Source organism: Malania oleifera, chromosome 1 (genome assembly GCF_029873635.1).
Source record: "Malania oleifera isolate guangnan ecotype guangnan chromosome 1, ASM2987363v1, whole genome shotgun sequence".
NCBI classification, from domain to species: domain Eukaryota; kingdom Viridiplantae; phylum Streptophyta; class Magnoliopsida; order Santalales; family Ximeniaceae; genus Malania; species Malania oleifera.
Window position 1 is genome coordinate 49,384,894 of NC_080417.1, and position 27,588 is coordinate 49,412,481.

A 27,588-nucleotide genomic window follows, 5' to 3' on the forward strand; every position below is an offset into this window, starting at 1 on the left:
GAAAAAATTCAGTCCATTTGTTACATTAAGAAAAAGGTTAATGTATAGAATAATATAGTGAAATTGGACGTCTTTTTTTGACTGTACATGTTAGATTAACCACTTTTTTTTTTTTTTGTGTACTTCCCGTTTTTACAATCAAATGCTACCCACTGCCAATTCTTTGTTAGCCTTTTCTTGCCTATAAAATTGCAGTTTTGCTGCTTGGCATAACAAATTCAGTGCATTCTTTTAGTAAGTGAAAGAATGGTGGAAACCATCAGCTTGCAGTCAATTGGCTTTGTTAGATAAGCATCCATACCGACCTCCAAGCACTTGGCTTCGTCGGATGACATTGCATGGGCTGTCAGTGCAACAATTGGTATGTGCAAACCGGTTCCCTCTTCTGATTTTCGGATTGCTTTTGTTGCTTCATAACCATCCATTTTTGGCATCTGCTTTGCCATAATAAAAAGAAAAGTTTAGAATCTACATGAGTATATGTTACAGCGTAAATTTACATAATTCCAGAACTGCAGCATGCTCAAAACAAAAGAAGCAAAGTTTTATTGGTTGGAAAGTCTTGTGAAATCACCCTGCCATCTCTTGGAAGCATAGACAAGTACTCAAAATGCAAACCCAAAATTTTTTTATAAAAAAATTCATTTTTTATTATTTATTTTGCATTAATGAGATAAGGCAGTCAGTAGCATTGGCAGAATACACACACACACACACACACACACACATATATATTCTTTTAGTTTCTTACTTGACAATCCATCAGGATTAGGTCGTATGGTGGAGAATTCTGGAACTGTGTTTGGGATCTTGTTTTGCCATCTTGCAAGCTAGAATCTGATCTGCACCCATTTGTACGAAGCATGCATTCTAGAGCATCTACTGCCTGCTTCCCGTCATCTACAGCAATGACTTTAGCCCCCAATTTTTCCAGCATTATTGTTGCAACTTTCTGGAGAACAGGTGTATCCTCCGCAAGCAGTATGCGTACCCCTTCAAGAGATTTCTGCCCATTCACAACCTTATTTGAATATGAAGTACCTCTATTTTTAGGAGAACAATTGATCAAATGTTGCGGCTGGCATATACCATTCTCATATTCATGCTCAGATAAAAGCGATGCTTTTTTGGTGCTCATTAACTCATGTCCTGCAGCTTCAATGTCAAATGAACTGGGCCTGATTTGGCACTTATCATCTGTCCTCAAATTATTATTTTTTGAAGAAACTTGAGCGAAATCAAGAAAGCAATTTTTTACTGTCGGATGTTGTGTTGCACAAGGTTTTGTGTTCCTATCTCCCTGCTTTTCTCCAAATTTTGGTGCATTTGTGGAACTTAAACTACCGATTTCAGATTTATCAGAATCATCGGAGCTGGCAGCATTGGGATGAAGGAATTCAATATCATGAGATTCATGCAAATCACCTTGTATCATTGTAGTTCTCAAAGCATTTAAACTTCCCTTTTGCAATTCAAGATTTCTTTCCTTCACGACAGCTTCAATAATCTGAATCATTTTTGCTTTGTACAGTGGTTTATTAACCATCAATAAGTGCCCTTTCCTTCGGAGCTCCACCTTTATGGCATTAGAGGTGTCATGGTTTAGCGTCCAAGCAAACTTTGCTTTTCCATGGTATCTATGAAGGAAGTTAAGCTGTTCCTTCCATATATCTGTTCTCAAATCAAGTATCCCTATGTCAACAACTACAACAAAAACTGAAGTCCCCATTTCTTGCAAGTCCAGTGCTTCAGTTTTGAAAGGTTCACCCTGTGCACATTCTTTGTCAAAACTAAAATTGGATATTGAAATTCTGGCTTGAAACAGTTCACCAAGAATTTTTGTTAGTTCATTCCAACCAGATGCTTCCCAAGTAAACACTTCATTTTTCCGTAACCATTGGGAGATGATCAATCTACCCATATTTCCATTCAGCGCAAGCAGTACCTGCAGTAATATTTTGAGTAGACTATCGAAATCATGCAGAACTTGGACTTTAATCAAGATAATTTCACTACAAAGGAATACTAGTATCTACATTTTTTTTTGTGGCTTTTTTCATTGTTTAACAAATATTTTCAGTATTTCATGAAATTTGCTGAGTGGTCACACAGATATTGAGCGAGGAGACTGGATGATTTGGAAAGAATGTACTTTCTGTTTGATTAAATATTTTGGTTTCCTGTTCCTTGTGATAATGATTTTTCCAGGGACTAATTTTGGTTTGTTGTACACTTTTGTAGCATATTTTCAAACATTAAACCTTGTGGACCATATGTGATACCCATACTCTTTAGGTCACCGTAAATTTAAATTAATTTGATTAATTAGCATGACTTTGCTTTGTTTTTGCATCAAACAAGTTCACACTAACCATGTTATTCATTAATTAAGTTGTGCTAACTGATATTGTAAATTCCATACCATTTATTAGTCGTAAGAGGGACTTAGATGAAAGGAAATTACGAGGGACGAGCTAAAACATAAACTACATAAGAGTTGGAGCAAAGAGAGAAAAAATAAATAAATAAATAAGATGGGGCATGCTGAAACCAAGTGTGACACCTGGCAGCAGTATAAACTAGCAACGGCTAGCTGGCAGTTTCGCAAACTAGAAACCAACACCTAATGCACAAATGGAAGCATTGCAGGACCCTTGTAACTGTTGAGCTATGCGCCATAGGTGGAGACATGAGCCACCAACCCCAGCAGCTTATGTTCATTTTGCAGAGGAGACCAGCATCCCTCCACCAATCTTGCCTACCATGGTTGAAATGCAGCCACCAACCCTGCCCACCTTGTTCGAATTACACCCCCCCTTTAAAGGCTATATAAAGGAGATGTGTGTATGTGTAATTGTGAGTGGGGCAAGATGTAGAATTGGGCATGGCTGTGTGTGTGTGCAGCAAAGAGCTGAGTGCAGAGCTGTGTGTGTGCGCATAATAGCGTGTCTGCAAGAATTTTGTTGTGAGTGGGGCAAGATGTACAATTGTTTGTGGCTGTGTGTATGGGTGGCAAGAACAGAGAGTTCTTGTGTGCAGAAAGTGTTGTGTGGTGTGTTGTGCACAGAGTGTGCAGAGAGTGAGGAACAGAGAGTTGTGGTGTGTGTGTGTGTGTGTGTGTATGTGAGAGAGAGAGAGAGAGAGAGAGCTTTGAGTTGAGCAGTGTGGCTCCTCCTCCTTGTATTATTCTCCTAGTTTATAGTGAAGTTGTGTGTGCTCCGTGGACATAGGTCAGGTTGGACTGAACCACATAAATCTAGTGTTCCATTCTTGTTTTTGTATTTTTTCTTGTGTGTAATATTGCTCCTAGATCCACCCTAACAATTGGTATCAGAGTGAGGCTGGAGCAAAATCATCAGATCGGAGAAATATTGCCGGATTGGAGCCTCTGTCGAGTATCTCAAAATTGCGTTTTGAGACCACCATCGCATTCCTCTTGTCGAGACGTGGCCAACAGCGGTAACCAGAGCTCAAACAAAGCTCAGACGAGACCACACGCCACCAACATCTAGGCAACGTCCCACGCGCCAGTAGGTGGCCTCGTTCTCTCTCGCGCACCATCAATCAGTCGGTGAGCGTCTCGAGGTTGAATATGCTGATGTCAGCTCACCACGTCAGTGCCGAGTCAGCAAGTCACGTCAGTAGGTGGGCCCGATACCACATTAGTAGGTGGGCCCTACAGTGCCATGTCAGTAGATGGCGTTAGTAACGACGTGATAATATTCCGTTAAGGTTAACGAAAATTGATCGTTTTGACCAGAAGTTTGACCGGGCTTTTCGGGGCCATTTCGGGTCAATTTTTTGAATGACTTGAACAATTTCTAAGGTTTTTGGCCATTCCAGATCCAACGAAGTTGTCCGTTTGAGTTGATTCCATCTCTATATTGGCAAATAGAGATTTCGAATGAGAAGACCTTAAAGATCGAGATGTTTGACGGATGAATGCTATGATGAAGCATGTCAGGTGGTAGATACGAGCAAGTGGGAGCTTGCGATGAAGGATGAGATGAAGTCCCTCACCTCCAACAGAACGTGGGAATTAGCTGAGTTGCCCAAAGGTAAGAAGGTTCTTCATAACAAGTGGGTGTACAAGATTAAAGAGGAGCAGGATGGCTCCAGAAGGTACAAGGCCCAGTTAGTAGTCAAAGGCTTCCAGTTGGTAGTCAAAGGTTTCGAGCAGAAGGAAAGAGTTGACTACACCGACATCTTTGCACTGATTGTGAAGTTGATGACCACTAGATCAGTATTGACGAAGGTGGTGACTGCAGAGAAGTTGAAGTTGTGCTTAACTTCAGTTGGTCTTCATGGTTGAAGACAAATGTGAGCACGCCATTTATCTACACACTGGTTGATATGGTGTCTCCGTCTCCAAGTGGGAGATTTTTGAGCTGTGTGCAATAGGTAGAGACGGAAGCCACTAACCCCAGTAGCTTATCTTGATTTTGCAGAGGAGACCAGCAGCCCTCCTCCAACCTTGCCTATCATGGTTGAAATGCAGCCACCAACCCTGCCCACCTTGTTTGAATTACACCCCCCTTTTAAAGGCTATATAAAGAAGATGTGTGTGTGTGTGTGTAATTGTGAGTGGGGAAAGATGTAGAATTGGGCGTGGCTATGTGTGTGTGCAGCAAAGAGATGTGTGCAGAGTTGTGTATGTGCGCATAACAGCATGTTTGCAAGAATTGTGTTGTGAGTGGGGCAAGATGTAGAATTGTTTGTGGCTGTGTGTGTAGGTGGCAAGAATAGAGAGTTCTAGTCTACAGAAAGTGTTGTGTGGTGTGTTGTATGCAGAGTGTGCAGAGAGTTAGGAAAATAGAGTTTTGGAGAGAGAGAGAGAGAGAGAGAGAGAGATTTGAGTTGAACAGTGTGGCTCCACTTCCTTGTATTATTCTCCCAATTAATAGTGAAGTTGTGTGTGCTTCATGGACATAGGTCAGGTTGGACTGAACCACGTAAATTTGGTGTTCCATTATTATTTGTGTATTTTTGCTCATGTGTAATATTGCTCCTAGATCCACCTCAACAATTGGTATCAAAGCAAGGTTGGAGCAAAATTGTCAAATCAGAGCAAAATTGTCGGATTGGAGCCTCTATTATGTAACTCAAAATTGCGTTTTGATACCACCATCTCCTTTCTCTTGTCGAGATGAAGCCAATGGCGGTAACCAGAGCTCGAATGGAGCTCAGACGAGGCCGCATGTGCCTATACACCCCATCGACAGCTAGGCGACGTCCCACATGTTGGCAGGTGGCCTCCCACTCTCCCATGCAACATCAATCAGCCGGCGAGCGTCTGGAGGTTGAAGACACTTTTGTCAGCTCACTACGTCAACACTGAGTCAACAAGTTACATCATCATCTGGGCCCTACAGTACCATGTTAGCAGACGGTGTCAGTAACAATGTGAGAATATTTCGTTAAGTTTAATGGAAATTGACTGTTTTGACGAGAAGTTTGATCGGGCTTTTCGCAGCCATTTCAGGTTGGGTTTTCGAAATACTTAAACCTTTTCAAAGGTTTTTGGCCATTCCGAATCCAGAGGTGTTGTCAGTTTGAGCTGATTCCATCTCTAGATTGGTGAATGGAGATGTCGAATGAGAAAAGCTCATAGATCGAGATGTTTGAAGGCACCAATGTACTAAATAAAAGGTATATGGATTGTTTACTTATTACAAATGGAGGAGAGCCTGAATGCAATGATGAAGCATTTCAGGTGGCAGATACGAGCAAGTAGGAGCTTGTGATGAAGGACGAGATGAAGTCCCTCACCTCTAGCAGAATGTGGGAACTAGCTGAGTTGCCCAAAGGTAAGAAGGTTCTTCACGTCAAGTGGGTGTACAAGATTAAAGAGGAGCAGGATGGTTCCAAAAGATACAAGGCCCAGTTGGTTGTCAAAGGCTTCGAGCTGAAGGAAGGAATTGACTACAAATTCTGGTAGGTAGTCAAAGGCTTCAAGCAAAAGGAAGGAGTTTACCACACTGAAATATTTGCTCCAATTATGAAGTTGATGACTACCAAATAATTCTTAACAAAGGTGGTGACTGTAGAGAAGTTGAACTTGTGCTCAACTTCAGTTGGTCTTCATGGTTGAAAATAGATGTGAGCACATCATTTATCTACGCTGGTTGATATGGTGTCTCCGTCTCTGAGTAGGAGATTGTTGAGCTGTGTGCCATAGGTGGAGACGGAAGCCACAAACCCCAACAGCTTATGTTGATTTTGTAGAGGAGACCAGTAGCCCTCCACCAACCTTGCCTAGCATGGTTGAAATGCAACCACCAAACCTGCCCACCTTGTTTGAATTACACCTCCCCCCCCCCCCCCTTTAAAGGCTATATAAAGGAGATATGTGTGTGTGTAATTGTGAGTGGGGCAAGATGTAGAATTGGGCATGGGTATGTGTGTGTGCAGCAGAGAGCTATGTGCATAGCTTTATGTGTGTGCGCATAATAGCGTGTTTGCAAGAATTGTGTTGTGAGTGGGGCAAGATGTAGAATTTTTTGTGGTTGTGTGTGTGGGTGGCAACAATAGAGAGTTATTGTGTGCAGAAAGTGTTGTGTGGTGTGTTGTGCACAGAGTATGCAAGGAGTGAGGAACAGAGAGTTGTGGTGAGAGAGAGAGAGAGAGAGAGAGAGAGAGAGAGAGAGAGAGAGAGAGAGAGAGAGATTTGAGTTGAGCAGTGTGGCTCCTTCTCCTTGAATTATTCTCCTAGTTTATAGTGAAGTTGTGTGTGCTCCATGGACGTAGGTCAGGTTGGACTCAACCACGTAAATTTGGTGTTCCATTCTTGTTTGTGTATTTTTGCTCGTGTGTAATATTGCTCCTAGATCCACCCCAATAATTGGTATCAGAGTGAGGTTGGAGAAAAATCATTGAATTGGAGCCTCTGTCGAGTATCTCAAAACTGTATTTTGAGACCACCATTGCATTCCTCTTGTTGAGACAAAGCCAATGGCAATAACCGGAGCTTGAACGGAGCTCAGACGAGGCCGCACGCGCCTACACACGCGACTGACGGCCAGGGGACATTCCACACGCCAGCAGGTGGCCTCACGCTCTCCCACGCGCCATCAATCAGCTAACAAGCGTCTGGAGGTTGAAGACGTTGATGTCAGCTCACCACGTCAACGCCGAGTCAGCAAATCACGTCAACAGGTTGGCCCGGTACCACGTCAGCAGGTGGGCCCTACAATGCCACATTAGCAGACGATGTTAGTAACGATGTGAGAATATTCCAATAAGTTTAACGGAAATTGACTGTTTTGACCAAAAGTTTGACTGGGCTTTTCAAAGTCATTTCGGGTCGATTTTTCGAATGACTTGAACCATTTCTAAGGTTTTAGGCCATTTTGGATCCAATAGTGCTGTTCATTTGAGCTGATTCCATCTTTAGATTAGAAAATTGAGATGTTAAATGAGAAGAGCTCATAGATCGAGATTTTTTACAGTACTAATGTACTAGATAAAAGGTATATAGATTATTTACTTATTACAAATAGAGGAGAGCTTGAATGCTATGAGTAAGCATGTCAAGTGGCAGAAACGAGCAAGTGGAAGCTTGCGATGAAAGACAAGATGAAGTCCCTCACCTCCAACAGAACGTGGAAACTAGCTGAGTTGCCAAAAGGTAAGAAGGTTCTTCACAACAAGTGGGTGTTCAAGATTAAAGAGGAGCAAAATGACTCTAGAAGTTACAAGACCCAATTTGTAGTCAAAGGCTTCAAGCAGAAGGAAGGAATTGACTACAAGGTCCGGTTGGTAGTCAAAGTCTTAGAGCAAAAGGAAGGAGTTGACTACATTGACTTCTTTGCACCTGTTGTAAAGTTGATGACCACCAGATTAGTCTTGATGAAGGTGGTGACTGCAAAGAAGAGTAAGTTATGCTCAACTTCAGTTGGTCTTTATGGTTGAAGACAGATGTGAGCACATCATTTATTTACACACTAGTGGATATGGTGTCTCCGTCTCCAAGTGGGATATTGTTGAGTTGTGCGCTATAGGTGGAGACAGAAGCCACCAACCTCAGTAACTTATGTTTATTTTGTAGAGGAGACCAGCAGCCCTCCACCAACCTTGCCTACCATGGTTGAAATGCAGCCACCAACCTTGCCCACCTTGTTTGAATTACACCCCCCTTTAAAGGCTATATAAAAAAGATGTGTGTGTGTGTAATTATGAGTTGGGCAAGATGTAGAATTGGGCATGGATGTGTGTGTGTGTGTGTGTGTGCGTGTATTAAAAAGTTGTGTGTGTGTGTGTGCAGCAAAGAGATGTGTGCAGAGCTGTGTGTGCGCACATAACAGCGTGTCTGTAAGAATTGTGTTGTAAGTGGGGCAAGATGTAGAATTGTTTGTGGCGATGTGTGTGGGTGGCAAGAATAGAGAGTTCTTGTGTGGCAAAAAGTGTTATGTGGTGTGTTGTGCGCAGAGTGTGCAAAGAGTGAGGAATAGAGAGTTGTGGTGAGAGAAAGAGAGGGAGAGAGAGAGAGAGAGAGAGAGAGAGAGAGAGAGAGAGAGAGAGAGAGAGAGAGAGGAGAGAGAGAGAGAGAGAGAGAGAGAATTGAGTTGAGCATTGTGGCTTCGCCTCCTTGTATTATTCTCCCGATTTATAGTGAAGTTGTGTGTGCTCCGTGAACGTAGGTTAGGTTGGACTGAACCACGTAAATCTAGTGTTCCATTATTGTTTGTGTATTTTTGCTTATGTGAAATATTTCTCCTAGATCCACCCCAACAATAGCCACCAACTGCTGCAGTTTTGCAATGTTTTGAGCTTAAAAAGAGACACTTGACAGGAAGCTGGCAGCAAGTAGCTGCTTTCTTGACCATTCCAGCCTTGCATAGAAGCCACAACACAAAAAATACCACACTTTTTCTATAAACTTTTGTGTGTGTGTGTGTGTGTGCGCGCACGTGTGTGTGTGGGTGAGAGTGAGAGAGAGAGAGAGAGAGAGAGAGAGAGAGAGAGAGAGAGAAGAGAGAGCACAACATAAAATCAAGGAAATTCTGAGAAAATCAAGAAAAAATACAGGAAAATTCAAAGGAAAACTTAAACTAAGTTTGAAGAAGCTGAAAATCAATGTAGGTGTTCTTAATTTTCATCTATTCATCCAAGAATTTTTGGTATTCAACTGAATTAAGGGTTGATACTTTCATGGATTTGAATCCCAGCAAGGAAGATGTAAGTTTGTTACTTTTAATTACTTGATATTGCTTCATTTATGTTCTCCTTGGTTACTGCAGCGCGTATTTTCTTTAGTTGGGAAGTTTTCATGTGGTGGATATTCATCTTTTAAGGATGATGGTTTTACTTGCTATGGCATAGCTTGTGTGTGCATTATGTGAAATAGCTGGCACCATGGGTTGTTTGTGTTGATGTCATAATTAGTCTCTCTAATTATGGCATGATTTTATATTATTGTTGTAAATATTCTGTGATTAGTAGGCTGATTGTAGTTGATATTATTTAATTAATAGGCTGATTGTAATTGCTTTATTTAGTCTCCTAGATGGCTGTAATTGTTGATTTTTTGCCTTGTAATTGAAATTTTCATTTGATATATAATATAAGAACCCTCACAGAGAGTGGCATTCAATCCAATTGAGATGGTATAAGAGCTTTATCTCAATTAGGGTTGTTCTATTTTTTTTCCCCCCTATTCTTTCAGGTGGGTGTTAAACTCCAATTTAGTAGTTTCTATTGGTTTGGGATTAGGCGGTTGATTATGTTTGCTGCAAAATCTTTGGTGGCAGTCCATGTTCTGTTTCGTCACACAAATCTTTGGTGGTGTTGATCTGTGGTGTTGATTTTGTTTGCTGCAAAATCTTTGGTGGCTGTCAGTGTTATGTTTCGTCACACAAATCTTTGGTGGTGTTGATCAGGTTTTATTTTTTGTGATCCAATTTTTTGTTGGGTTTCATCATGTCTTCTAGTGATTCCTTTGGGGGTTTCATCATGTCTTCTAATGATTCTTTTGGGGTGTGTTTTACTGGAAAAAAATTACTTGGCCTGGGAATTCCAATTTTGTTTATTTGTTACGAGGAAAGAATTGTGAGGCCAGATTGATGGTAGCGATCTCGTTCCTACGGAACCTAAAGAGTTGGCCAAGTGGAAGGTCAAAGATGCACGTGTGATGTCCTGGATTTTAGGGTCGATTGATCCTCTTATTGTGCTCAATTTAAGGGCCTATAATACTGCAAAGACTATGTGGGAGTACTTGCTGAAGGTTTATCACCAGGATAATACTACACATCGATTTCAGTTGGAATATGAGATAGCTAGTTACACTCAAGGCAATCTCTCCATTCATAAGTATTTTTCTGGTTTTCAAACTTAATGGGGAGATTTTTCTAATGTGGTTTATGCATACGTACCTACTGCATCTATCTCTGTTGTTCAAGTTGTTTATAAGCAAAGCAAAAGAGATTAATTTCTGATGAAATTGCGCCTTGAATTTGAGGCTAATTGCTCAAATTTAATGAACCGAGATCCTTCACCATCTTTGGATTCTTGTTTTGGAGAATTACTTTGCGCAGAGTAGCACCTTCTCACACAGGCTAGGTTCCAGCAATATACTAACCTGAATCTCATTGCCTATGTAGCCTATAGGAGAGGGAAGGGTAAGGACATGCGCAAGGTCCAGTGTTTTGGCTACAAGAAGTATGGTCATATTGCCGCCAACTGTGCAAAGAAAGTGTGCAACTATTGTAAGAAACAAGGCCACTTTATCAGAGAATGTCCCACTCGACCTCCAAATCATCACGCCATTGCTTATCAGGCTGTAGTGAACACTTCTTCTACTCCAGGAATGTCATCAGCTTCATTGTCTGCCACTGGATCCTCTAACCTTACTGTTGACTTTTTGAGTCCGATCTCCGTTTTTATGTTGACAAACACAAGTGTCTCATGTGTGTGCCTAGAATTTTGAATAGGTTCATATTTTGGAATGCACACACAAAAGAGGAGGATAGTAGCCAGAAAGGATTTAAAGCTCACATTATCCTGGCTACCCCATGTAAACTTGAAGAGCAAAAGAAGAAGAAGACATTTATTGTATTTGTATTGCATTTAATTTTTATCTTTTTATCTTTGGTCTGTAATAATGCATGCATCTGCATGATATGTCTAAATGCTCCGATTGACCGTAGGCAGACCTTAGGTTACCTAGAGTTTAACCAAAAACCCTTTTCATAAAAACTAAAATCAAACAGAGGTTTTGAAACAGCCTTAGGTGACTTCGGTCGATCGAAGGTAGACCGACGTCTAATTTTTAGCCTTAATTAAACAGCCTCGATCGACTGACCCTTTATATGTTAAATCACCCTAGTCAACCGAACTCACTCTGAGGGCATATTTGTAATTTTGGCATGCTCAATCAACCGACCAATTGTGTGTTATATTACCACGGTTGATCGAACCACGTTTGCCCATGGAGTCAATTCTTTAACCAAGCCTCGGTCGACTGAACCCACCATGCACAAATTGGCTTAGTTGACCAAACAGGTCTGAAGTCAACATATTGACTACTCTCGGTCGACCGTTCTGTTTTGAACGTATCTTTCTCGATCGATCGAACCATAAAGTGTCTGACTCCCCAACTACTTGGTCGACCAAACCTTGTAGTTCAAATTGGCCTTGGTCGACCGAACCATGTGAGTGGTCAACTAGCCTTTTGCCTTGATCGACCGAACCCACGAAGAGTTCAAAATCACTTTAATATGGTCGACCAAACCTATAGTTCATATTTGCCTCGATCGACCAAACTTCTATAAGTGGTCGACCGAACCTTATTCTTGGTTGACCGAACCTCTCAGGTTCCAAATTTTTTAAAGGCTTAAACATAATTAACTTTTAATTAAACAATTTGAAAAATACCCAGCATATCCCCAACGATCATAATTTTTTGAAAATCTATATATACCCTTTCATTTACTTTGATTAGTAACTTTGATTAGCCTTAATTTTCTCTCAAATCTCTTATTAATCAAAATTCCCCCAAATCATTTTTATTGCAAAAATCTCTTCTTTGGGGCAAAGTTTTTCAAACAAATCTCTCCAACTCTCTTCCATTCTTTTATTTCAAAAATCTTTTTTAAGAGAGCACATTTATTTTTGGGCATTCGTATTATTGATCCATAACTTTTACTCTCACTTAGCTTTTATTTTGAAAATCATCTTTGAGAGTATTGCTTGGATTTCTCTCGATTATTTTCATGATAAATATTATTGGGAGCAATTATTTATAGCACAAATATTTTCTTGAACTTAAAATCCCAGATTCTCCAAATATTTTTATTTGCAAAAATTTTTGTTGGAGAACATATTTCTCATTTATATATATTCATATATATATATATATATATATATATATATTATTTGTGCAAAAATTATTTGAAGAACAAAATCCTAGGTTCTCCTATATTTTTATTGAAATATATTTTTGGAGAAAATTTCTTATTAGGGTTTCAATATATTTAAGCACCATTTCTCTACTGAGCAAAACTTCATATCATATTAGAGTGTATGTATTTGAGCCTTAATGATGTACATCTTTGCTTGTATTTAAAAGTATGTTTATATGTACGAAAAATATTTTTATTGTATTAGTTGGGTTCAGCCCGAAATTGAACTAGGGAGTTTCAGTCTCGTAAGTGAGACTGGTTAGGTTTAGCCCGTAATTGAACTGGGGAATCTCCGCCCTGTAAGGGAGACAAGTTAGGCTCAACCTTGTAATTGAACTGGGGTTTACCTTAACCCGTAAGGAAAGGTTGTAATGGCTTTTGTTCCGCCCGTTTAAGTAAGCAGGGATAGTGTAATCGTTGAGGAGTACGCCTAAGGCGTGGATGTAGGCTGGTTTGGCCGAATCTCAATATCAAATATCATGTGTCTCTTCTCTCTATCATATTTAAATTCCTGCACTTTAATTTCTACACATGTATGCTTGTTCATATTTATTGTCATAACAATTTGCATACATCCATTTAATTTAAATAAGATACTGTAAACGCGTGTGCTTGTTTTCACTGCTTAAATTATTTTACATACACATGTACATTTTGAATGGGATATGACATGTGGTGAATCGAAAAAAGTTTAAATTAGCCAAAATGTTAAAATCCAATTCACCCCCCTCTTGGGATCACACCAATTCCAACACTTACCCCCTGAAATGGTCCATCAAATGATTATATCAGCTTTCTCTGCCTTAGGCTTCATGGTAATACTTCGCATAAGTCTTGGCTTATTAATTCTGCTACATCCAATCATATGACCAAATCATCTAATGCGTTGTGCAATGTTCGTCCATATCATGATTCGTCGCAAACTTAGGTAGCTAATGGGAGTCATTTAGCTATTAATGAAATAGGAGATATCAATCCTTCATTTAAAGATGTTTTTGTATCGCTTGGACTGCCTAATAATCTTATTTTGGTTGGCCAATTAGTTGAGAAAAATTGTGATGTCCATTTTTCTCGTGATGGTTGTCTCGTGCAAGATGAGGTTTCGGGGAAGATACTCGTGAAGAGGCCTAAAGTTGGTAGACTCTTTTCACGGTAGTTTTCTATTCCTAGTAGTTTATCTTTGGCTTGTATGATAGTTAATACTTCAAGTGAAGTATGGCATAAACGTTTGGGCCATCCAAACTCTATTTTGTTGTGTCGTATGTTTTAGGTAATAAAGATCATGTTTCTAAACACTTGTCATTTGATTGTTTTGTATGCATTCTTTATAAAAGTAAGACTCTGTCATTTCCTTCTCATGGTAGTCGTGCAGAAAAATGCTTTAATATTGTGCATAGTGATGTGTAGGGCATTTCTACTATAATTTCTCATGCTCGATATAAATATTTTGTGACATTCATAAATGATTTCAATCGGTATACTTGGGTCTATTTACTTCGGGCCATATCTGAGGTCCTATATGTTTTTCAGAACTTTGTCGCATACATTGAGAACCAATTTTCTACATGTATTAAGATGTTGAGGTCTGATTCTAATGGAGAGTACATGACCCACGAGTTTCATGATTTCTTATATCACAAAGGAATTGTCTCTCAGCGTTCTTGTCCTCATACTCCTCAGCAAAATGGGGTGGTGGAACAAAAGAACCGACACCTCTTGGATGTTGTTCACACCTTATTGCTTGAATCATCTATCCCATCTAAATTCTAGGTTGAGGCATTATTTACTGTAGTATATTTAATTAATAGACTACCCTCTCTAGTCTTGAATTTTGATTCACCTTGTTACTCTTTGTACCATCAGCATCGTAGCTATCTTAATCTGCATATTTTTGGATGTGTTTGCTTTGTTCATTTACCTCATCATGAACGTCTCAAACTCTCTACTTAGTTTATTAAATGTGCCTTTATGGGTTATATTGTTTCCCACAAAGGTTATGTTTGCTATGATTCTTGTGCTAACAAATTTTGTATATCTCGTAATGTTATTTTCTTTTAGAATCAGTGTTTCTTTCCTACACACGTTGAGTCGCTTCCTAAGATTAGTATTCTACCTTGTTTTGATGAATTGCCATCTCTTCCTGACCGGTTCAAACCCATACTTGTGTATAATCGACATCGACTAACTTTGCCTCTTATCGAGACTGACTCTTTATCTGAAACTGTTCTGATGACTTCTCCTGAGATTGACATGACATCTGAGACAAGTCCAATCAATTCTCCCATGCCTTTTGAGCCTGGTCCTCGGCGATCTACCTGGGTATCACATCCTTCTGATCGGTATGATGATTACCACACTTCTTTTAGCACTAATTTGTCATCTATTTCCATTCCTACATGCTTTTCAGAGGTTGTTAAGCATGAATGTTGGCAAAAAGTGATAGATGAGGAACTTCAAGTTCTCCAGGACAATCATACCTGGGATATTGTTCCTTGCCCCTCTACTGTTAAAGCCATGGTTGTAAATGGGTTTTCTCGGTTAAGATCCGCTCTAATGGGACTCTAGATAGGTACAAGGCATGCTTAGTTGCACTTGGAAACATGCAAGAATATGGAGTGGACTATGAGGAGACATTTGCTCCTGTGGCAAAGATAACTACAGTGCGTACGATTCTTTCGATTGCTACCTCCCAAGGCTGGCCACTTCACCAGATGGACGTAAAAAATGTTTTTCTTCATGGTGATCTCAAAGAGGATATTTACATAAGTCCTCCTCCGGGTTTGTTTTCTTCTTCGTCTTCTGCAGTATATAAGTTAAAGCGATCTCTCTATGGCTTAAAACAGGCTCCCCGAGCTTGGTTTGAAAAATTTTGGTCTACTTTGCTTCATCTCTCCTTTGTTCCAAGACAATATGACACTTCTTTGTTTCTATGCAAAAATCTGATTGGTCTTGTTCTCTTACTTGTATATGTGGATGATATTGTCATTACTGGCACCGACTCCAACTTGATTGATCATCTTAAGCTGAATCTTCAAGCTTCTTTTCATATGAAAGATCTTGGTCCTCTTACGTATTTTTTTGGGTTTGAAAGTGCACACGAGTTCTTCAGGTATTCTTGAATCAACGAAAATATACTTAGGATTTGATTCGGCTAGCCGGTCTTCAGGATTCGCCTTCAGTGGATACTCCTATGGAAGTCAATGTGAAACATCGAAGCAGGGAGGGTGATCTTTCTTTTATCCCACTGTGCTTCAACAGTTGGTGGGAAGCTTGAACTATTTGACTATTACTTGGCCTGATATTTCCTTCGCTGTCTAGCAAGTTAGTTAGTTTATGCAAACTCCCTGCCACCTTCATTTAGCTACTGTTTGTTGTATTACTCAATATCTTCGGGGGTCACCTGGTCGTGAATCGTTCTTTCCAACTGGCTCTCTGCTTCACCTTGCCGCTTGTAGTGATGCGGATTGGACCGGATGTCCTAATACTTGGCAATTTGTCACAAGTTGGTGCATGTTTCATGGTGATTCTTTGATCTCTTGGAAAAGTAAGAAACAAGTTCATGTTTCTAAATCCTCTACTAAATCTGAATACTGAGCAATGTCTACTGCATGTTCAAAGATTGTCTGGCTTTGTGGGCTTCGGGCTGAGTTTGGTTTTTCTCAATCTGATTCTATTCCTCTTCATGCTAATAATACTAGTGCCATTCAAATAACTGCTAATCCTGATCATGAGCGTACAAAGCACATTGAAGTAGACTGTCATTGTATTCGAGAAGCCTTGGACACTCAGATTATATCTTTGCCTCATGGTTCTACTCACCTCCAGATAGCTAATGTCTTCACGAAGGCTATGACACGACAGTGCCATCAGTTCCTTGTGAGCAAATTGATGCTTCTGGATCGGCTAGCATCAATTTGAGGGGAGAGTCAGTCAGATATGATGCCATAATTAGTCTCTCTAATTATGGCATGATTTTATATTATTGCTGTAAATATTTTGTGATTAGTAAGCTTATTGTAGTTGATATTATGTAATTAATAGGTTGATTGTAATTGCTGATTTTCAGCCTTGTAATTGACATTTCTATTTGCTATATAATACGAGAACCCTCACAGAGAGTGGTATTCAATCCAATTGACAATTTGTGGCTATGATATTGTGGGATTTGAGCAACTAGGGATTGTGTCTCCCTTGGGTGAAAGGCCATACACCTTTGGAGGATATTTTTGCATTAAGTGGTGGTTGGCCAAGCTAGAATTTGGCACTTGTTTGAGATAAAATGTACACTCAGTTGGGACAGCCATGCTATGTTGAAAAAAAAAAAAAAATGTGTAAATGCATGCTATTTGGATGTTTTTGGATGGTAACTATAAATGAAGAGATTGCTTAGAAATGGAGGTTTATCAATAAATAAATGGAGGTGCCGCCCTTCTTTCAAAAAAAAAAAAAAAAGAAGAAGAAGAGATTGCTTAGAATAAAGAGTGTATTCATTCATATTGCTTAGAATAAAGAGTGCGTTCATGCATCGTATGATTATGCGTGCATATAAGAAATCATATGATAAAGTATTGAATTCCTTATTTGGATAAGGGGGAATTAATCTTGTCTACTAAGCTTGTGGTTGCTCTTGCTATTCCTTATAATTTCAAGTTTGAACTGATAGAGAGTCCCACTTCTTAAGTTCTCCAAGAAAATGCCATTTTTTGACATGTATTACAGGTCGATGGGAAAATGATAGAGATACTAAGCATGTATTTGGTTGGTGGCTATGTATGTGGACTAGGAAGTATGAATAATTTTGTATTCAAAGTATAGCCCAATTTGAAGAGCTTGTCAATGAAAGTAAAACCCTCTTCTTTTTTTCGTTTTTTTTTTCAGTTGCTTTAAAGAAACATATGTACGTATCGTGTGTTTTAACAAATATTCACTATTAATTGGATTCTAACTTGCTTTCAAATGATGGTTTTGCAAAACAAATTTTTTGCATAGGCCTAGTACCTCCATCAGATGTTAGATGGAGTCATGGCCGGTCACGTTCCAAAAATATGGACGTGACACCATAACCTTGCAGAATGCCTCCATGAACATAATAGGGAACCCAGTCTGCTTGTGATTTTTTTTTTTTTTTTCCCAATTTTACAACTATTGTTATGGTTCCAAAAAAATGGAAAGCTCAGATGGGTAAATGTTTGTCTTGGAAAATACCTAACTGATAAAAATCTGGAATTTATTTTCTCAGAAAACCAAACAGAGCATCATGGTTAAGAAATGACATATATGAGAAGCAGCACTCACTGCTATACTATGTTCTGCGAAGTCCAGTTGACAATGCTGTCCTGTGCCATCTGCAGGTGTACTGAGAACCAGGTAAAGGCGCATTAGAGTCCCAGGGCCATTTTTCTTTACCACCTTGATTTGCCCTCCCATCTTATTAACCTGTCAGTACTGCTGTCACTGTGAGATTAAATAAAGATATCCTATTGAGGCGAGCATTGAATAGACTTAGAGCAATTTTTATATCTTCCTTTTTTTTCTTTTTTTATTTTGGGCATAATTCAAGGGTGATATATTTTCTTGTGTTAGATGAAGCAAGGGATTGACCCTTGCAAAGTAGGCAGGGAGTGTGGTCTCTTTTCCTGAATTAAAATTCCCATTGTTTTGGGTGTAATGATTTGTGGTGTCATGCATGAAATAGTTATGCTCTCAAAAAAGCACCTCACCAATGTTCTTACAATGCAGAGGCCAAGACCAGTTCCACCATGCCTGCATAAAGCAAAAGGTTTCATAAACACTTTGCAAAGCTAATTCCTTTGTAGACTGTATATTCTAAATGACAAATGCTTCAGCAGTGGTATCACTTACGTTCGAGTTGTTGAGGGATCGGCTTGCTCAAAACTTTCGAATACTGATTCCCATTTGCTTGGATCAATTCCTGAATTTTTTTTTTTTTTTTAAAAATGGCATGCTTTATCATATATATATATATACACAATAGATAAAAAGTTTTTGATATGGCTAGAGTAGCGATGTGATTCATACCGCAGCCAGTGTCATCAACTTCAAACCAAACAATTATTTTGTTATCTTTCCTGCATGCTTTCTTTGCGTTGTTCCCATGTTGCTTCAACATAGATTTAAGTGCAGATCGTGTTTCCTTCTGATCACGGGATAGCTTCTTAGTTCTGCTTGAATCATTTGAGTTCTCACACCATCCACGCAGGATAATGTGGCCCGCTGTAAGCCATTTGAAACTGTCATGCAATCCTACTCTTAACTTTCTAAGAAAGTTGTTAATTTTTAAAATGATATAGCTGTCTTCCCTCCGTATCTTGTCATGACAAATGGTTTCATTTGTTCATTTTCAAAGGATAACTTTGGGATAAAATTGTTTATCCATTATGAAAATATGTATGTTTAGGTGTATTGAAAAACCGACCGCCGCTCATTCAAAAGAATGGAAGACTTTTTCCTTCCAAATCAGCAGCTTATTTTGGCAAAGTTACTATCTTATGTCCTGGTTTGGTTAGTAGTAACATAATCTTTTAAAACGTTTCAACTTTTTGATTGATTCTAATTAATAGTATTCAGCTAATCGCAGTTTTTTTTCTTCAACATGAATGCTAGCTCTCACTTTGATCCATTCAGTTATTCAAGGTCTTGAATTGTAGTTTTTGATCTTGCAGATTCAGCAATACTATTGTTCTACTTACATGTTGTAAATTTGACAGAATTGCTTATCAGATTTGCAAATATCTGAACCACTCTAGCAGAATCTCCACAAACTAATTTTGGCATATCATCTGCAAAAGAAATGCACATCAGAAAGATGAATAGGGAAGGATTTCTTTTTTTCTCGTGTTAGTTGGGTGGATGTCTTCATCTGTTGAATATAAGAATCATACCAGAGAGATCAAGAACAGTCTCCACGTTGTGGTTAATGCATTGGACGGAGAACATATCTACTAGTCCTTCAAGTTCTCGTCCCAAGTCAAACTCGGTTTCTTCAAGCACCAGTTTTCCAGATTCAATCTACACAATATTTCAGAGAATTCAATTACAATTTCATTGGTGAGAATTTCAATATTAGGAGCAAACTCTAGGTTTTGAGGACTAACAGCTGGAAGCAATTTTGCATCAATGATGCTAATCATGAACTTAACAATTTACCCAAAATACGGGGGAGAAATATTAGCATGGTCCTCAAACTTGTAAAACGACTAATAGCTGGTTGACCCTTGAACTCCTAGTCAATAGTATAAGGTGATTGATTGATTCCTCCAATCATGTTTCCTATAGAACCCATATATATTTTACTTCTACCCCAATTGTTCAATTGCGGTTCATGCTACAATCAGTTTGACACCATCTCTAATGTTATAGCTGCTTCTAGAAAAATAATTTAACTTTTTATTTTTAAACAATGGTTTTTTTTTTTCCATATCTCACCTTACTGATGTCCAAAATGTTGTTGAGGAGCCGGAGTAGAGCAGTTGAGCATTTACGAATCTGGGTAACCGTTTCATATTGGTCATTTGTGAGGCTGTCATCAGATATAAGAATGTCCAGCAATCCAATCACTGCAGCCATAGGTGTTCGCAATTCATGACTGTAAGACAGTGAAAACATTATTTTCTTCCCATAAAGACACAACTCTGGAGTACAACAGCTGTTAAAATCTCAATCCCCAATATCTTTGTAAATAATATACAAGGAAAATGGGTAATTATGGGGGATTTGATATTATTCAGTAGGAAATTGTTTCCTTGTTTAGAATAGATAATCGTATTATATATTAGATTGTACATATGAACAAAATAATGAAGAAAATATTTTTTAATCGTTTCTTCTTTCATGGTATCAGAGCTAGGGTTTCTTAAACCTAACTAAACGATGGCTAACAGCAGAGGCTCTACCTCCTCTGCAAACATCATCGGTGACTCAGAGGCTACGTCCGGTGGGGGTACGAATGGACTGGATAACACAGTCTTTCCACTCTCATTGGAAAAACTAAACGGAAAAAATTTCCGTGAATGGGCTCAGTCCATGAAACTGGTGATTGAGGGAAAAAGGAAGCTTGGTTATCTTACCGGTGAACGGAGGAAACCAAATCCTTCCGACGCTGTAGCCTTGCAAAGATGGAGGTCCAAAAACTCCACGGTCACGACTTGGCTCGTCAACTCGATGCAACCATCAATCGGAAAAATTTACTTGTTCTTGCCGACGGCGGAGGAAGTCTGGGAAGCCGTACGTGAGACGTACTCTGATGTCGAAAGCTATTCACAAATCTTCGACATCAAGACCCAATTGTGGCAAATGAGGCAAGGTGAGAGAGGTGTTACCGAGTATTTCATGGAGATGACTCATCTCTAGCAGGAGCTCGATCTGAGCATCGACGAGGAGTGGGAGTGCTCCGACGACAGCACGTGATACCGAAGGAGGCTCGAAAACGAGAGGGTTTTTCGAGTTTCTTGCTGGCCTAAATCGAGAGCTCGACGACGTGAGGGGACAAATCCTTGGCCGGCGACCTCTCCCTTCAACCTGAGAAATCTTCGCAGAGGTCAGGAGGGAAGAGAACAAGAGGCGGGTGAAGCTGCGGCCTCAAAATGAATCCGCTGGGTTGGACCTTTCTGTACCTATATCCGCCCAAAAATTAGATGGGCTCATTGGACACGCTGGGCCGGATGCCTCAGCTCTTGTATTAAAAGGCCCAGGGGGACCTAGTCAATGACCACAAAGAGGAAAAATATGGTGCGAACATTGCTGAAAAATAGGCCATTCAAAAAATACCTGCTGGGAGATTCATGGAAAATCGGTAGATTAGAAACCGAGACAATACCAAAAAAATCGTGGGTACCAGGCCAGCACTGACGGATCAACTGAAAGATCACAAGGAGAGAACAACAATACCCCGTCCAGCAGTGCATTCAGTCCTAAACAGTTGGATCAGTTATATAAGATGCTTTCATCAATGCAAACATCAGGTCAGTCTTCCTCTGGTTCCCTAGCTCACCGAGGTAATCATCTGTCAACTTTAAATACCACATCTTGTTACAAATCTCCATGGATCATCGATTCCGGTGCGTCCGATCGTATGACTAGGTCTTATCAATATTGTTCATCCTACTCACCATATGCCAGGAATTTGAGGGTAAAAATTGCAGATGGCTCTCTCTCACAAGTTGCTGGAAAAGGAAGTATTCGCATATCTGATTCCTTAACTTTACAATCGGTCTTATATGTCCCCAAGTTATCTTGCAATCTGTTATCTATCAGTCAGTTAACAAAAGACTCAAATTGTTCTGCTAAATTTGTTTCCTCTCACTGTGTTTTTCAGGACCTATCATTGGGGAAGACGATTGGCACTGCTAAAGCGTATAAGGGACTCTACTACTTTGAGGAGGCAAGTTTGAGTGAACTATGTAATACTGCAATTTGTGATTCTGCATCTACTTCTAAAAATAGTGAACTTTTGTTATGGCATTCACAAATGGGTCATCCCAATTTTCAATATTTAAAACGTTTGTTTCCTTCTCTTTGTTCAAATAAAATGGTTTCTAAGTTTCAATGTGAAGTATGTGAGCTTGCTAAATATCGTCGTACTTCTTTTCCATCATCCATATACAAACCATCTCGCCCATTTTCTATGTTTCACAGTGATGTATAGGGTCCCTCATGTTCCCTAAATCGCACCAATACAAAATGGTTTGTGACCTTTATCGATGACCATACTCTTCTTTGTTGGGTCTACTTACTAAAAGACAAAACTGAAGTCCACTCCATTTTCATCAATTTTCATACCATGATTCATACACAGTTCCAGACTCATATTCAGATCTTACGTACTGATAATGGTACGTAATATTTTAATACCATTCTGGGAACTTATCTTCAAGATAATGGGATTGTTCATCAAACTTCTTGTGTGGATACCCCTCAACAAAATGGGGTTGCTGAATGAAAAAATAGACATATACTTGAAGTAGTCCGGGCATTAATGTTTACTACCCGCATGAAACATTATTTTTGGGGCGATGCCATCTTAACAACCACACATCTCATTAATCGAATGCCAAGTCGAGCACTCTCATTTGTCACCCCTTTTCAGAAATTTCAGGAACACTTTCCTACCTCTCGACTCCTTTCCAGTCTCCCACTAAAAATTTTTGGTTGTACTGCTTTTGTTCATGTCCATGCACACCATCACAATAAATTGGATCCTCATGCCATTAAATGTGTCTTCCTTGGTTATTCACCAACTCAAAAAGGCTACAAATGCTATGACCAGGTCTCAAAATGACTGTTCGTTAGTCTTGATGTCACTTTCTTTGAAATCACTCCTTATTTCCCAAAACCCTATCTTCAGGGGGAGAAATGGAGTGAAGATTGGTTCTTTGATCCTTTTACTACTGAATCTGCGATTACTCCAGTTACTCCATTCCCTAACCCATCTATTTAGTCTTCCATTGCATTACTTCTCGACTTGCCAAACACAACTGAACACTTACCCCCAGGGGGAGATTGCAGGAGAGCAAAACAACGCAGACATACTGGTTTACTCAAGAAAGCCGAAAACAAAGGAGAGGGAGAATCTCATACCTGAGGCACCAAGAGCGTTGGAACCAGTGATGGCTCCGAATAACCATGAGCCCTTGCCTTATCCTGATCTGGTAATTAAGTCTTCCTCTGATAATTCTACACCTGATGATATCAATTTACCTATTGCAATCATAAAACAAACCAGGTCATGTACTCAATACCCTTGGTCGAAATACATGTCTTATAAAAGCTTGTCTACAAGATATCGTGCGTTTATCTCTAATCTTGACAAGATGAAAATGTCAAAAAACATTCAGGAAGCTCTAGAAATGCTAGAATGGAGAGAGGCAGTCATGGAAGAAATGCGAGCCCTATAAAAGAATGGAACTTGGAAGTTGACAGATCTACCGAAAGGGAAGACGCCAATGGGGTGTAAATGGGTCTTCACAATGAAATATAAATCTAATGGAACAATTGAAAGATATAAAGTCAGACTTGTTGCAAAAGGTTTTACACAGACCTATGGCATTGACTATACTGAGACATTTGCACCAATGGCAAACTTAAATACAATTCGAGTTCTCTTGTCCCTGGCAGCCAATTTAGATTGGCCACTACAACAACTTGATATTAAAAATGCTTTCTTAAATGGAGAATTAGAAGAGGAAGTTTACATAACTATACCTCCAGGATTCAGTAGAACAGGTGAAGAAAACAGAGTGTGTAAACTAAAAAAATCGTTATATGGCCTCAAACAATCTCCTTGAGGGTGGTTCGACAGATTCGCAAAGGTACTAAAGAATCAAGGGTATCAACAAGGGCAATCAGACCATACACTATTCTTCCAACAGTTTGAATGAGGTCAGAGAACAATTCTAATAGTGTATGTTGATGATATAATCCTTACTAGTGATGATACTGTAGAAATGGAGAGATTGAAGAAGGTTCTGGCAATTGAATTTAAAGTTAAAGACTTGGGACAGATGCAGTATTTTTTGGGCATGGAAGTCGCAAAAATGAAAAAGGGAATTAGTGTTTCACAACGAAAGTATGTTACCAACCTCCTAGTTCAAACTGGCATGCTAGGATGCAAACCCAGCGAAACCCCAATAGAAACAATAAAGAGGGTTGAAGATTGTGGAAAACCAGTAGAAAATGAGAGGTATCAAAGATTGGTTGGCAAGCTGATCTACCTATCACATACTAGACCAGATATTGCATTTGCAATCAGTGTAGTAAGTCAACACATGCATTCACCAAAGGAAGTCCACTTAGATGCTGTATACAAGATCCTTAGATATCTCAAGGGATCCCCGGGAAGAGGACTCTTCTTTAAGAAATGAGAAAGTAAGGAAGTAAAGATCTTTACAGATGCAGATTGGGTAGGATCAGTGGAAGATAAAAGGTCCACCACAAGATATTGTACATTTGTATGGGAAAATCTCGTAATTTGGAGAAGCAAAAAACAAAATGTGGTGGCTCGTAGTAGTGCTGAAGTTGAATTCAGGGTAGTCACTCAAGGGATTTGTGAAGGATTGTGGTTACGAAAACTATTGGAGGAATTACGGGTACCGGTGAACCTTCCTATCAAACTCTATAGTGACAATAAGGCAGCTATTAGCATCTCTCTTAATCCAGTTCAACATGACAAGTCTAAACATGTGGAGGTAGACAGGCACTTCATCAAAGAAAAAATTGAAAAAGGAATTATATGCATGATTTATGTACCAACCAAGGAACAAACTGCAGATATTCTCACTAAAGGGTTGGGACGACAGAGCTTTGATGATCTTATTAGTAAGTTGGAAATGATTAATATTTATGATCCAACTTGAGGGGGAGTGTTAAAATGTCAATCCCGAATATCTTTGTAAATAATATACAAATTAGGAAAGTGGGTAATTATGGGGGATTTGATATTATTTAATAGGAAATTGTTTCCTTGTCTAGAATAGATAATCGTATTATATATTGGATTGTACATATGAACAAAATAATGAAGAAAATATTTTTCAATCGTTTCTTCTTTCAATTGCAGTGACATTATACTCAATGGGAGGACTTCAATCAGTCTTCCTCCAACTAAGTGACACACAATTGAATTTAGAACTTTGTATCACGTTCTATTCCTAAAGTAGTCACTGAATTTGCAGTATTTTATCCGTTCACATGAAGTTTATACTGCCTAACATAGATGAATGTAAAATTGACTGTTAGATGAGGTCAGAAGACCCATTTCCAGAAATGATCTTACTTTTCTATATATGCATTCCGGTGATGAATACATCAACCTTGTATAATATACTACTTATTGATGCAATTGAAAAGTTGAAATTGATGCTCACCTCATATTTGCTAAAAACTGGGTTTTATAGTTGCTGGATGCTTCTGCTTTTCTTCTGGCATCAAGATGGCTTATCAGCTGTGCTCTTAGTTTCATTTCTTTTGATACCCCATTTGTCAGTATCAAAATGCAAGCACATCCAATCGCTAGAATGCATACAGATGCAGATATCAATATAACCAGAGTTTTAAAGGCTCTCTCATCCACCTTCCCCATTATGTGTTTTCTTGGAATGATGATAACTCCCACCTGCAGAAGTGTCCCTCGTCATACTTTGATGCCAGATACTTGTTAACAATATATCACTAGTATAAGCTGATCAAAGCAATAAATAAATAAATAGATAAATGTGGAATATTTTATAGCACTTAATTAGGCTCCATGCCTCGGGTGGAGATTATACTGAATAGTGCTTTACTTATAAACTTTCTATCCTGGCATCTAAAACTAACAGATTTCCTTAGGCTGTAGGACCTGAGATCTCAATGTAAGGGAAGAGTTATAATAGAGAGCTCAATCTTACCATAGGAAGCCTCTTTAAGTTTAGAAAAAATGAATCAATATAATATTTTTGATCGCCGAGCTTGACATTCTCAACATGAACCTCTCTTGTTGGAGGAAACTCACTGTGACAATGTTTCTGCAGCCACTTGGCTCCCAAATGTATCACATTATCCTCAGAATCAATAGCCATCATGAGTTCGGGCCCTGCTGTTGAATTTGTCAAGAGAGGAGCATTTGTGGAAGTGGCTAACAAGTAACCCTCTTGAGAAGTCAAAAAGATGTGCCCACTGTGGAATTCAACAAGTTCTTTCATCAGTTGACCTACGCTATAGAACGCCGTAGTAACACCCACAACAGCAACTATGCTTTTGTTAGAATCATCCCAAACGGGCAAGGCTGCAGAAAGCAATGGCGAATCTATGTACTTGCTCACTGTCACATGCCATGAAGCAACACCATCTGGTACCTGTGAAAGGTTTGGAATATTGATTAGATCATCCGGTGGGATTGGCCTTGGTTTCCCAATCTTCTCGCCGGTGATGGGATCAAGTTGTTCATGATACCAGATTGCAGAGACATTACCATGGATGGATTGATCACTCCACCCATTATGAGATGAAATGGTATTGATATCATAAGTCCCATTGATCGAATTGTCAACAAGATCTGAGTAGATGTAGAATGTTCTGTTGGTCCTATGATCCCTGTGGAAAGCTTGAACAAAACCATTTTTATAGTTTATAGTTATCGCATCGAGAGCTTTTCGGCTAGCAAATAGTGCCCATGTTACTTCCCTCATGACTCCATACAGCTGCAAAGAGTGCTCAAAAGTCAAAAATGTCCCAAATAGACTTTGACATGATCATTGCAATGTGAAGGAAGATGGAAGAAAAAAAAAAAAAAATGGCTTAATGATTGAACCTCGACTTGTTCTGCTTGGGTTGCTGGTTTGTTGTACCTTCTGATAACAAACTCAGACAGTTTAACCTGGGCTGTAGCAACTTCAACAGTTGAATTCAAGATGTTCCACATTCGCAATATTGGACGCTGTAGAAGCTCAAAACGAAGGCCATAGGCTAAGCTGTTTATCGACTTTGTTGTATAGACCCTTGTAAAATGCCATGTTAATACTGTGAGCAGCCCAATTAGAATGGCCAGCATGACCTACATGGATCACCATTAACACAAACAATAAGTCAATTCTCCAAAACAGAGATTCTGGGCATACAATGCTCATAGGCTCTGCTGGAAACTCAGAAAGGGGAAGTGGTCAGAGGAGGTCACAACCAAAGGCATAGCAGCAGCACTTGTGTACACAATCTCAAGTGCCAGTATAGAGAAGGCAATGAATTGAATTGTTGATACTCTTGGCTTCAATCCCTTTAAATTTGCATATACAAGAAATGAAAGCAAGCTTGACAGGATAACCAAGTAAATGTCAAACTATCTAGATTGCATATATGTTCAAGTTGGTTACTTGGTTCACAGTGATTTATATTACAAACTTCAAGTCACATGGTAATGCGAACACAAGTTTCATAGTTAATTACCATTATGGTAAGGCGAGCTACAAAGACACTGTAGTATGAGGACAAGCAACGAGTTGTTGCATTCTGCGAGTCTTCTTGTTGGACGTTCCTATGAAAAATTCTTCGGCCCCGGGGAGCTTGGTTGCTTTTCCAGGAAGTGGCAAACCCAGAAATCCTGTTGAAGATGATTCTCAGAGGTTTTCCCATTGTTGTGATCAGAGTTGATGAAGGATCAAAACTAGCAGAGGGGGTTCTATCTGCTTTCTCTGACATAGAT

The 27,588-nt window shown here is 39.3% G+C and overlaps 1 protein-coding gene across 1 annotated transcript; it reads right to left on the reverse strand.

The window, feature by feature from the left end:
* LOC131155752 (histidine kinase 1) lies at positions 1-27,588 on the reverse strand. The gene is made up of 13 exons (XM_058109133.1): positions 27,333-27,588; positions 26,704-26,946; positions 25,802-26,593; positions 25,280-25,527; positions 19,845-20,004; positions 19,301-19,427; positions 19,109-19,198; positions 18,438-18,632; positions 18,261-18,330; positions 18,119-18,161; positions 17,694-17,834; positions 752-1,945; positions 1-434 (listed from the first exon to the last, which is right to left on the reverse strand). The coding sequence occupies exons 1-13, from the start codon at positions 27,582-27,584 to the stop codon at positions 219-221; spliced, it is 3,771 nt and encodes a 1,256-aa protein (XP_057965116.1). The 5' UTR covers positions 27,585-27,588; the 3' UTR covers positions 1-218.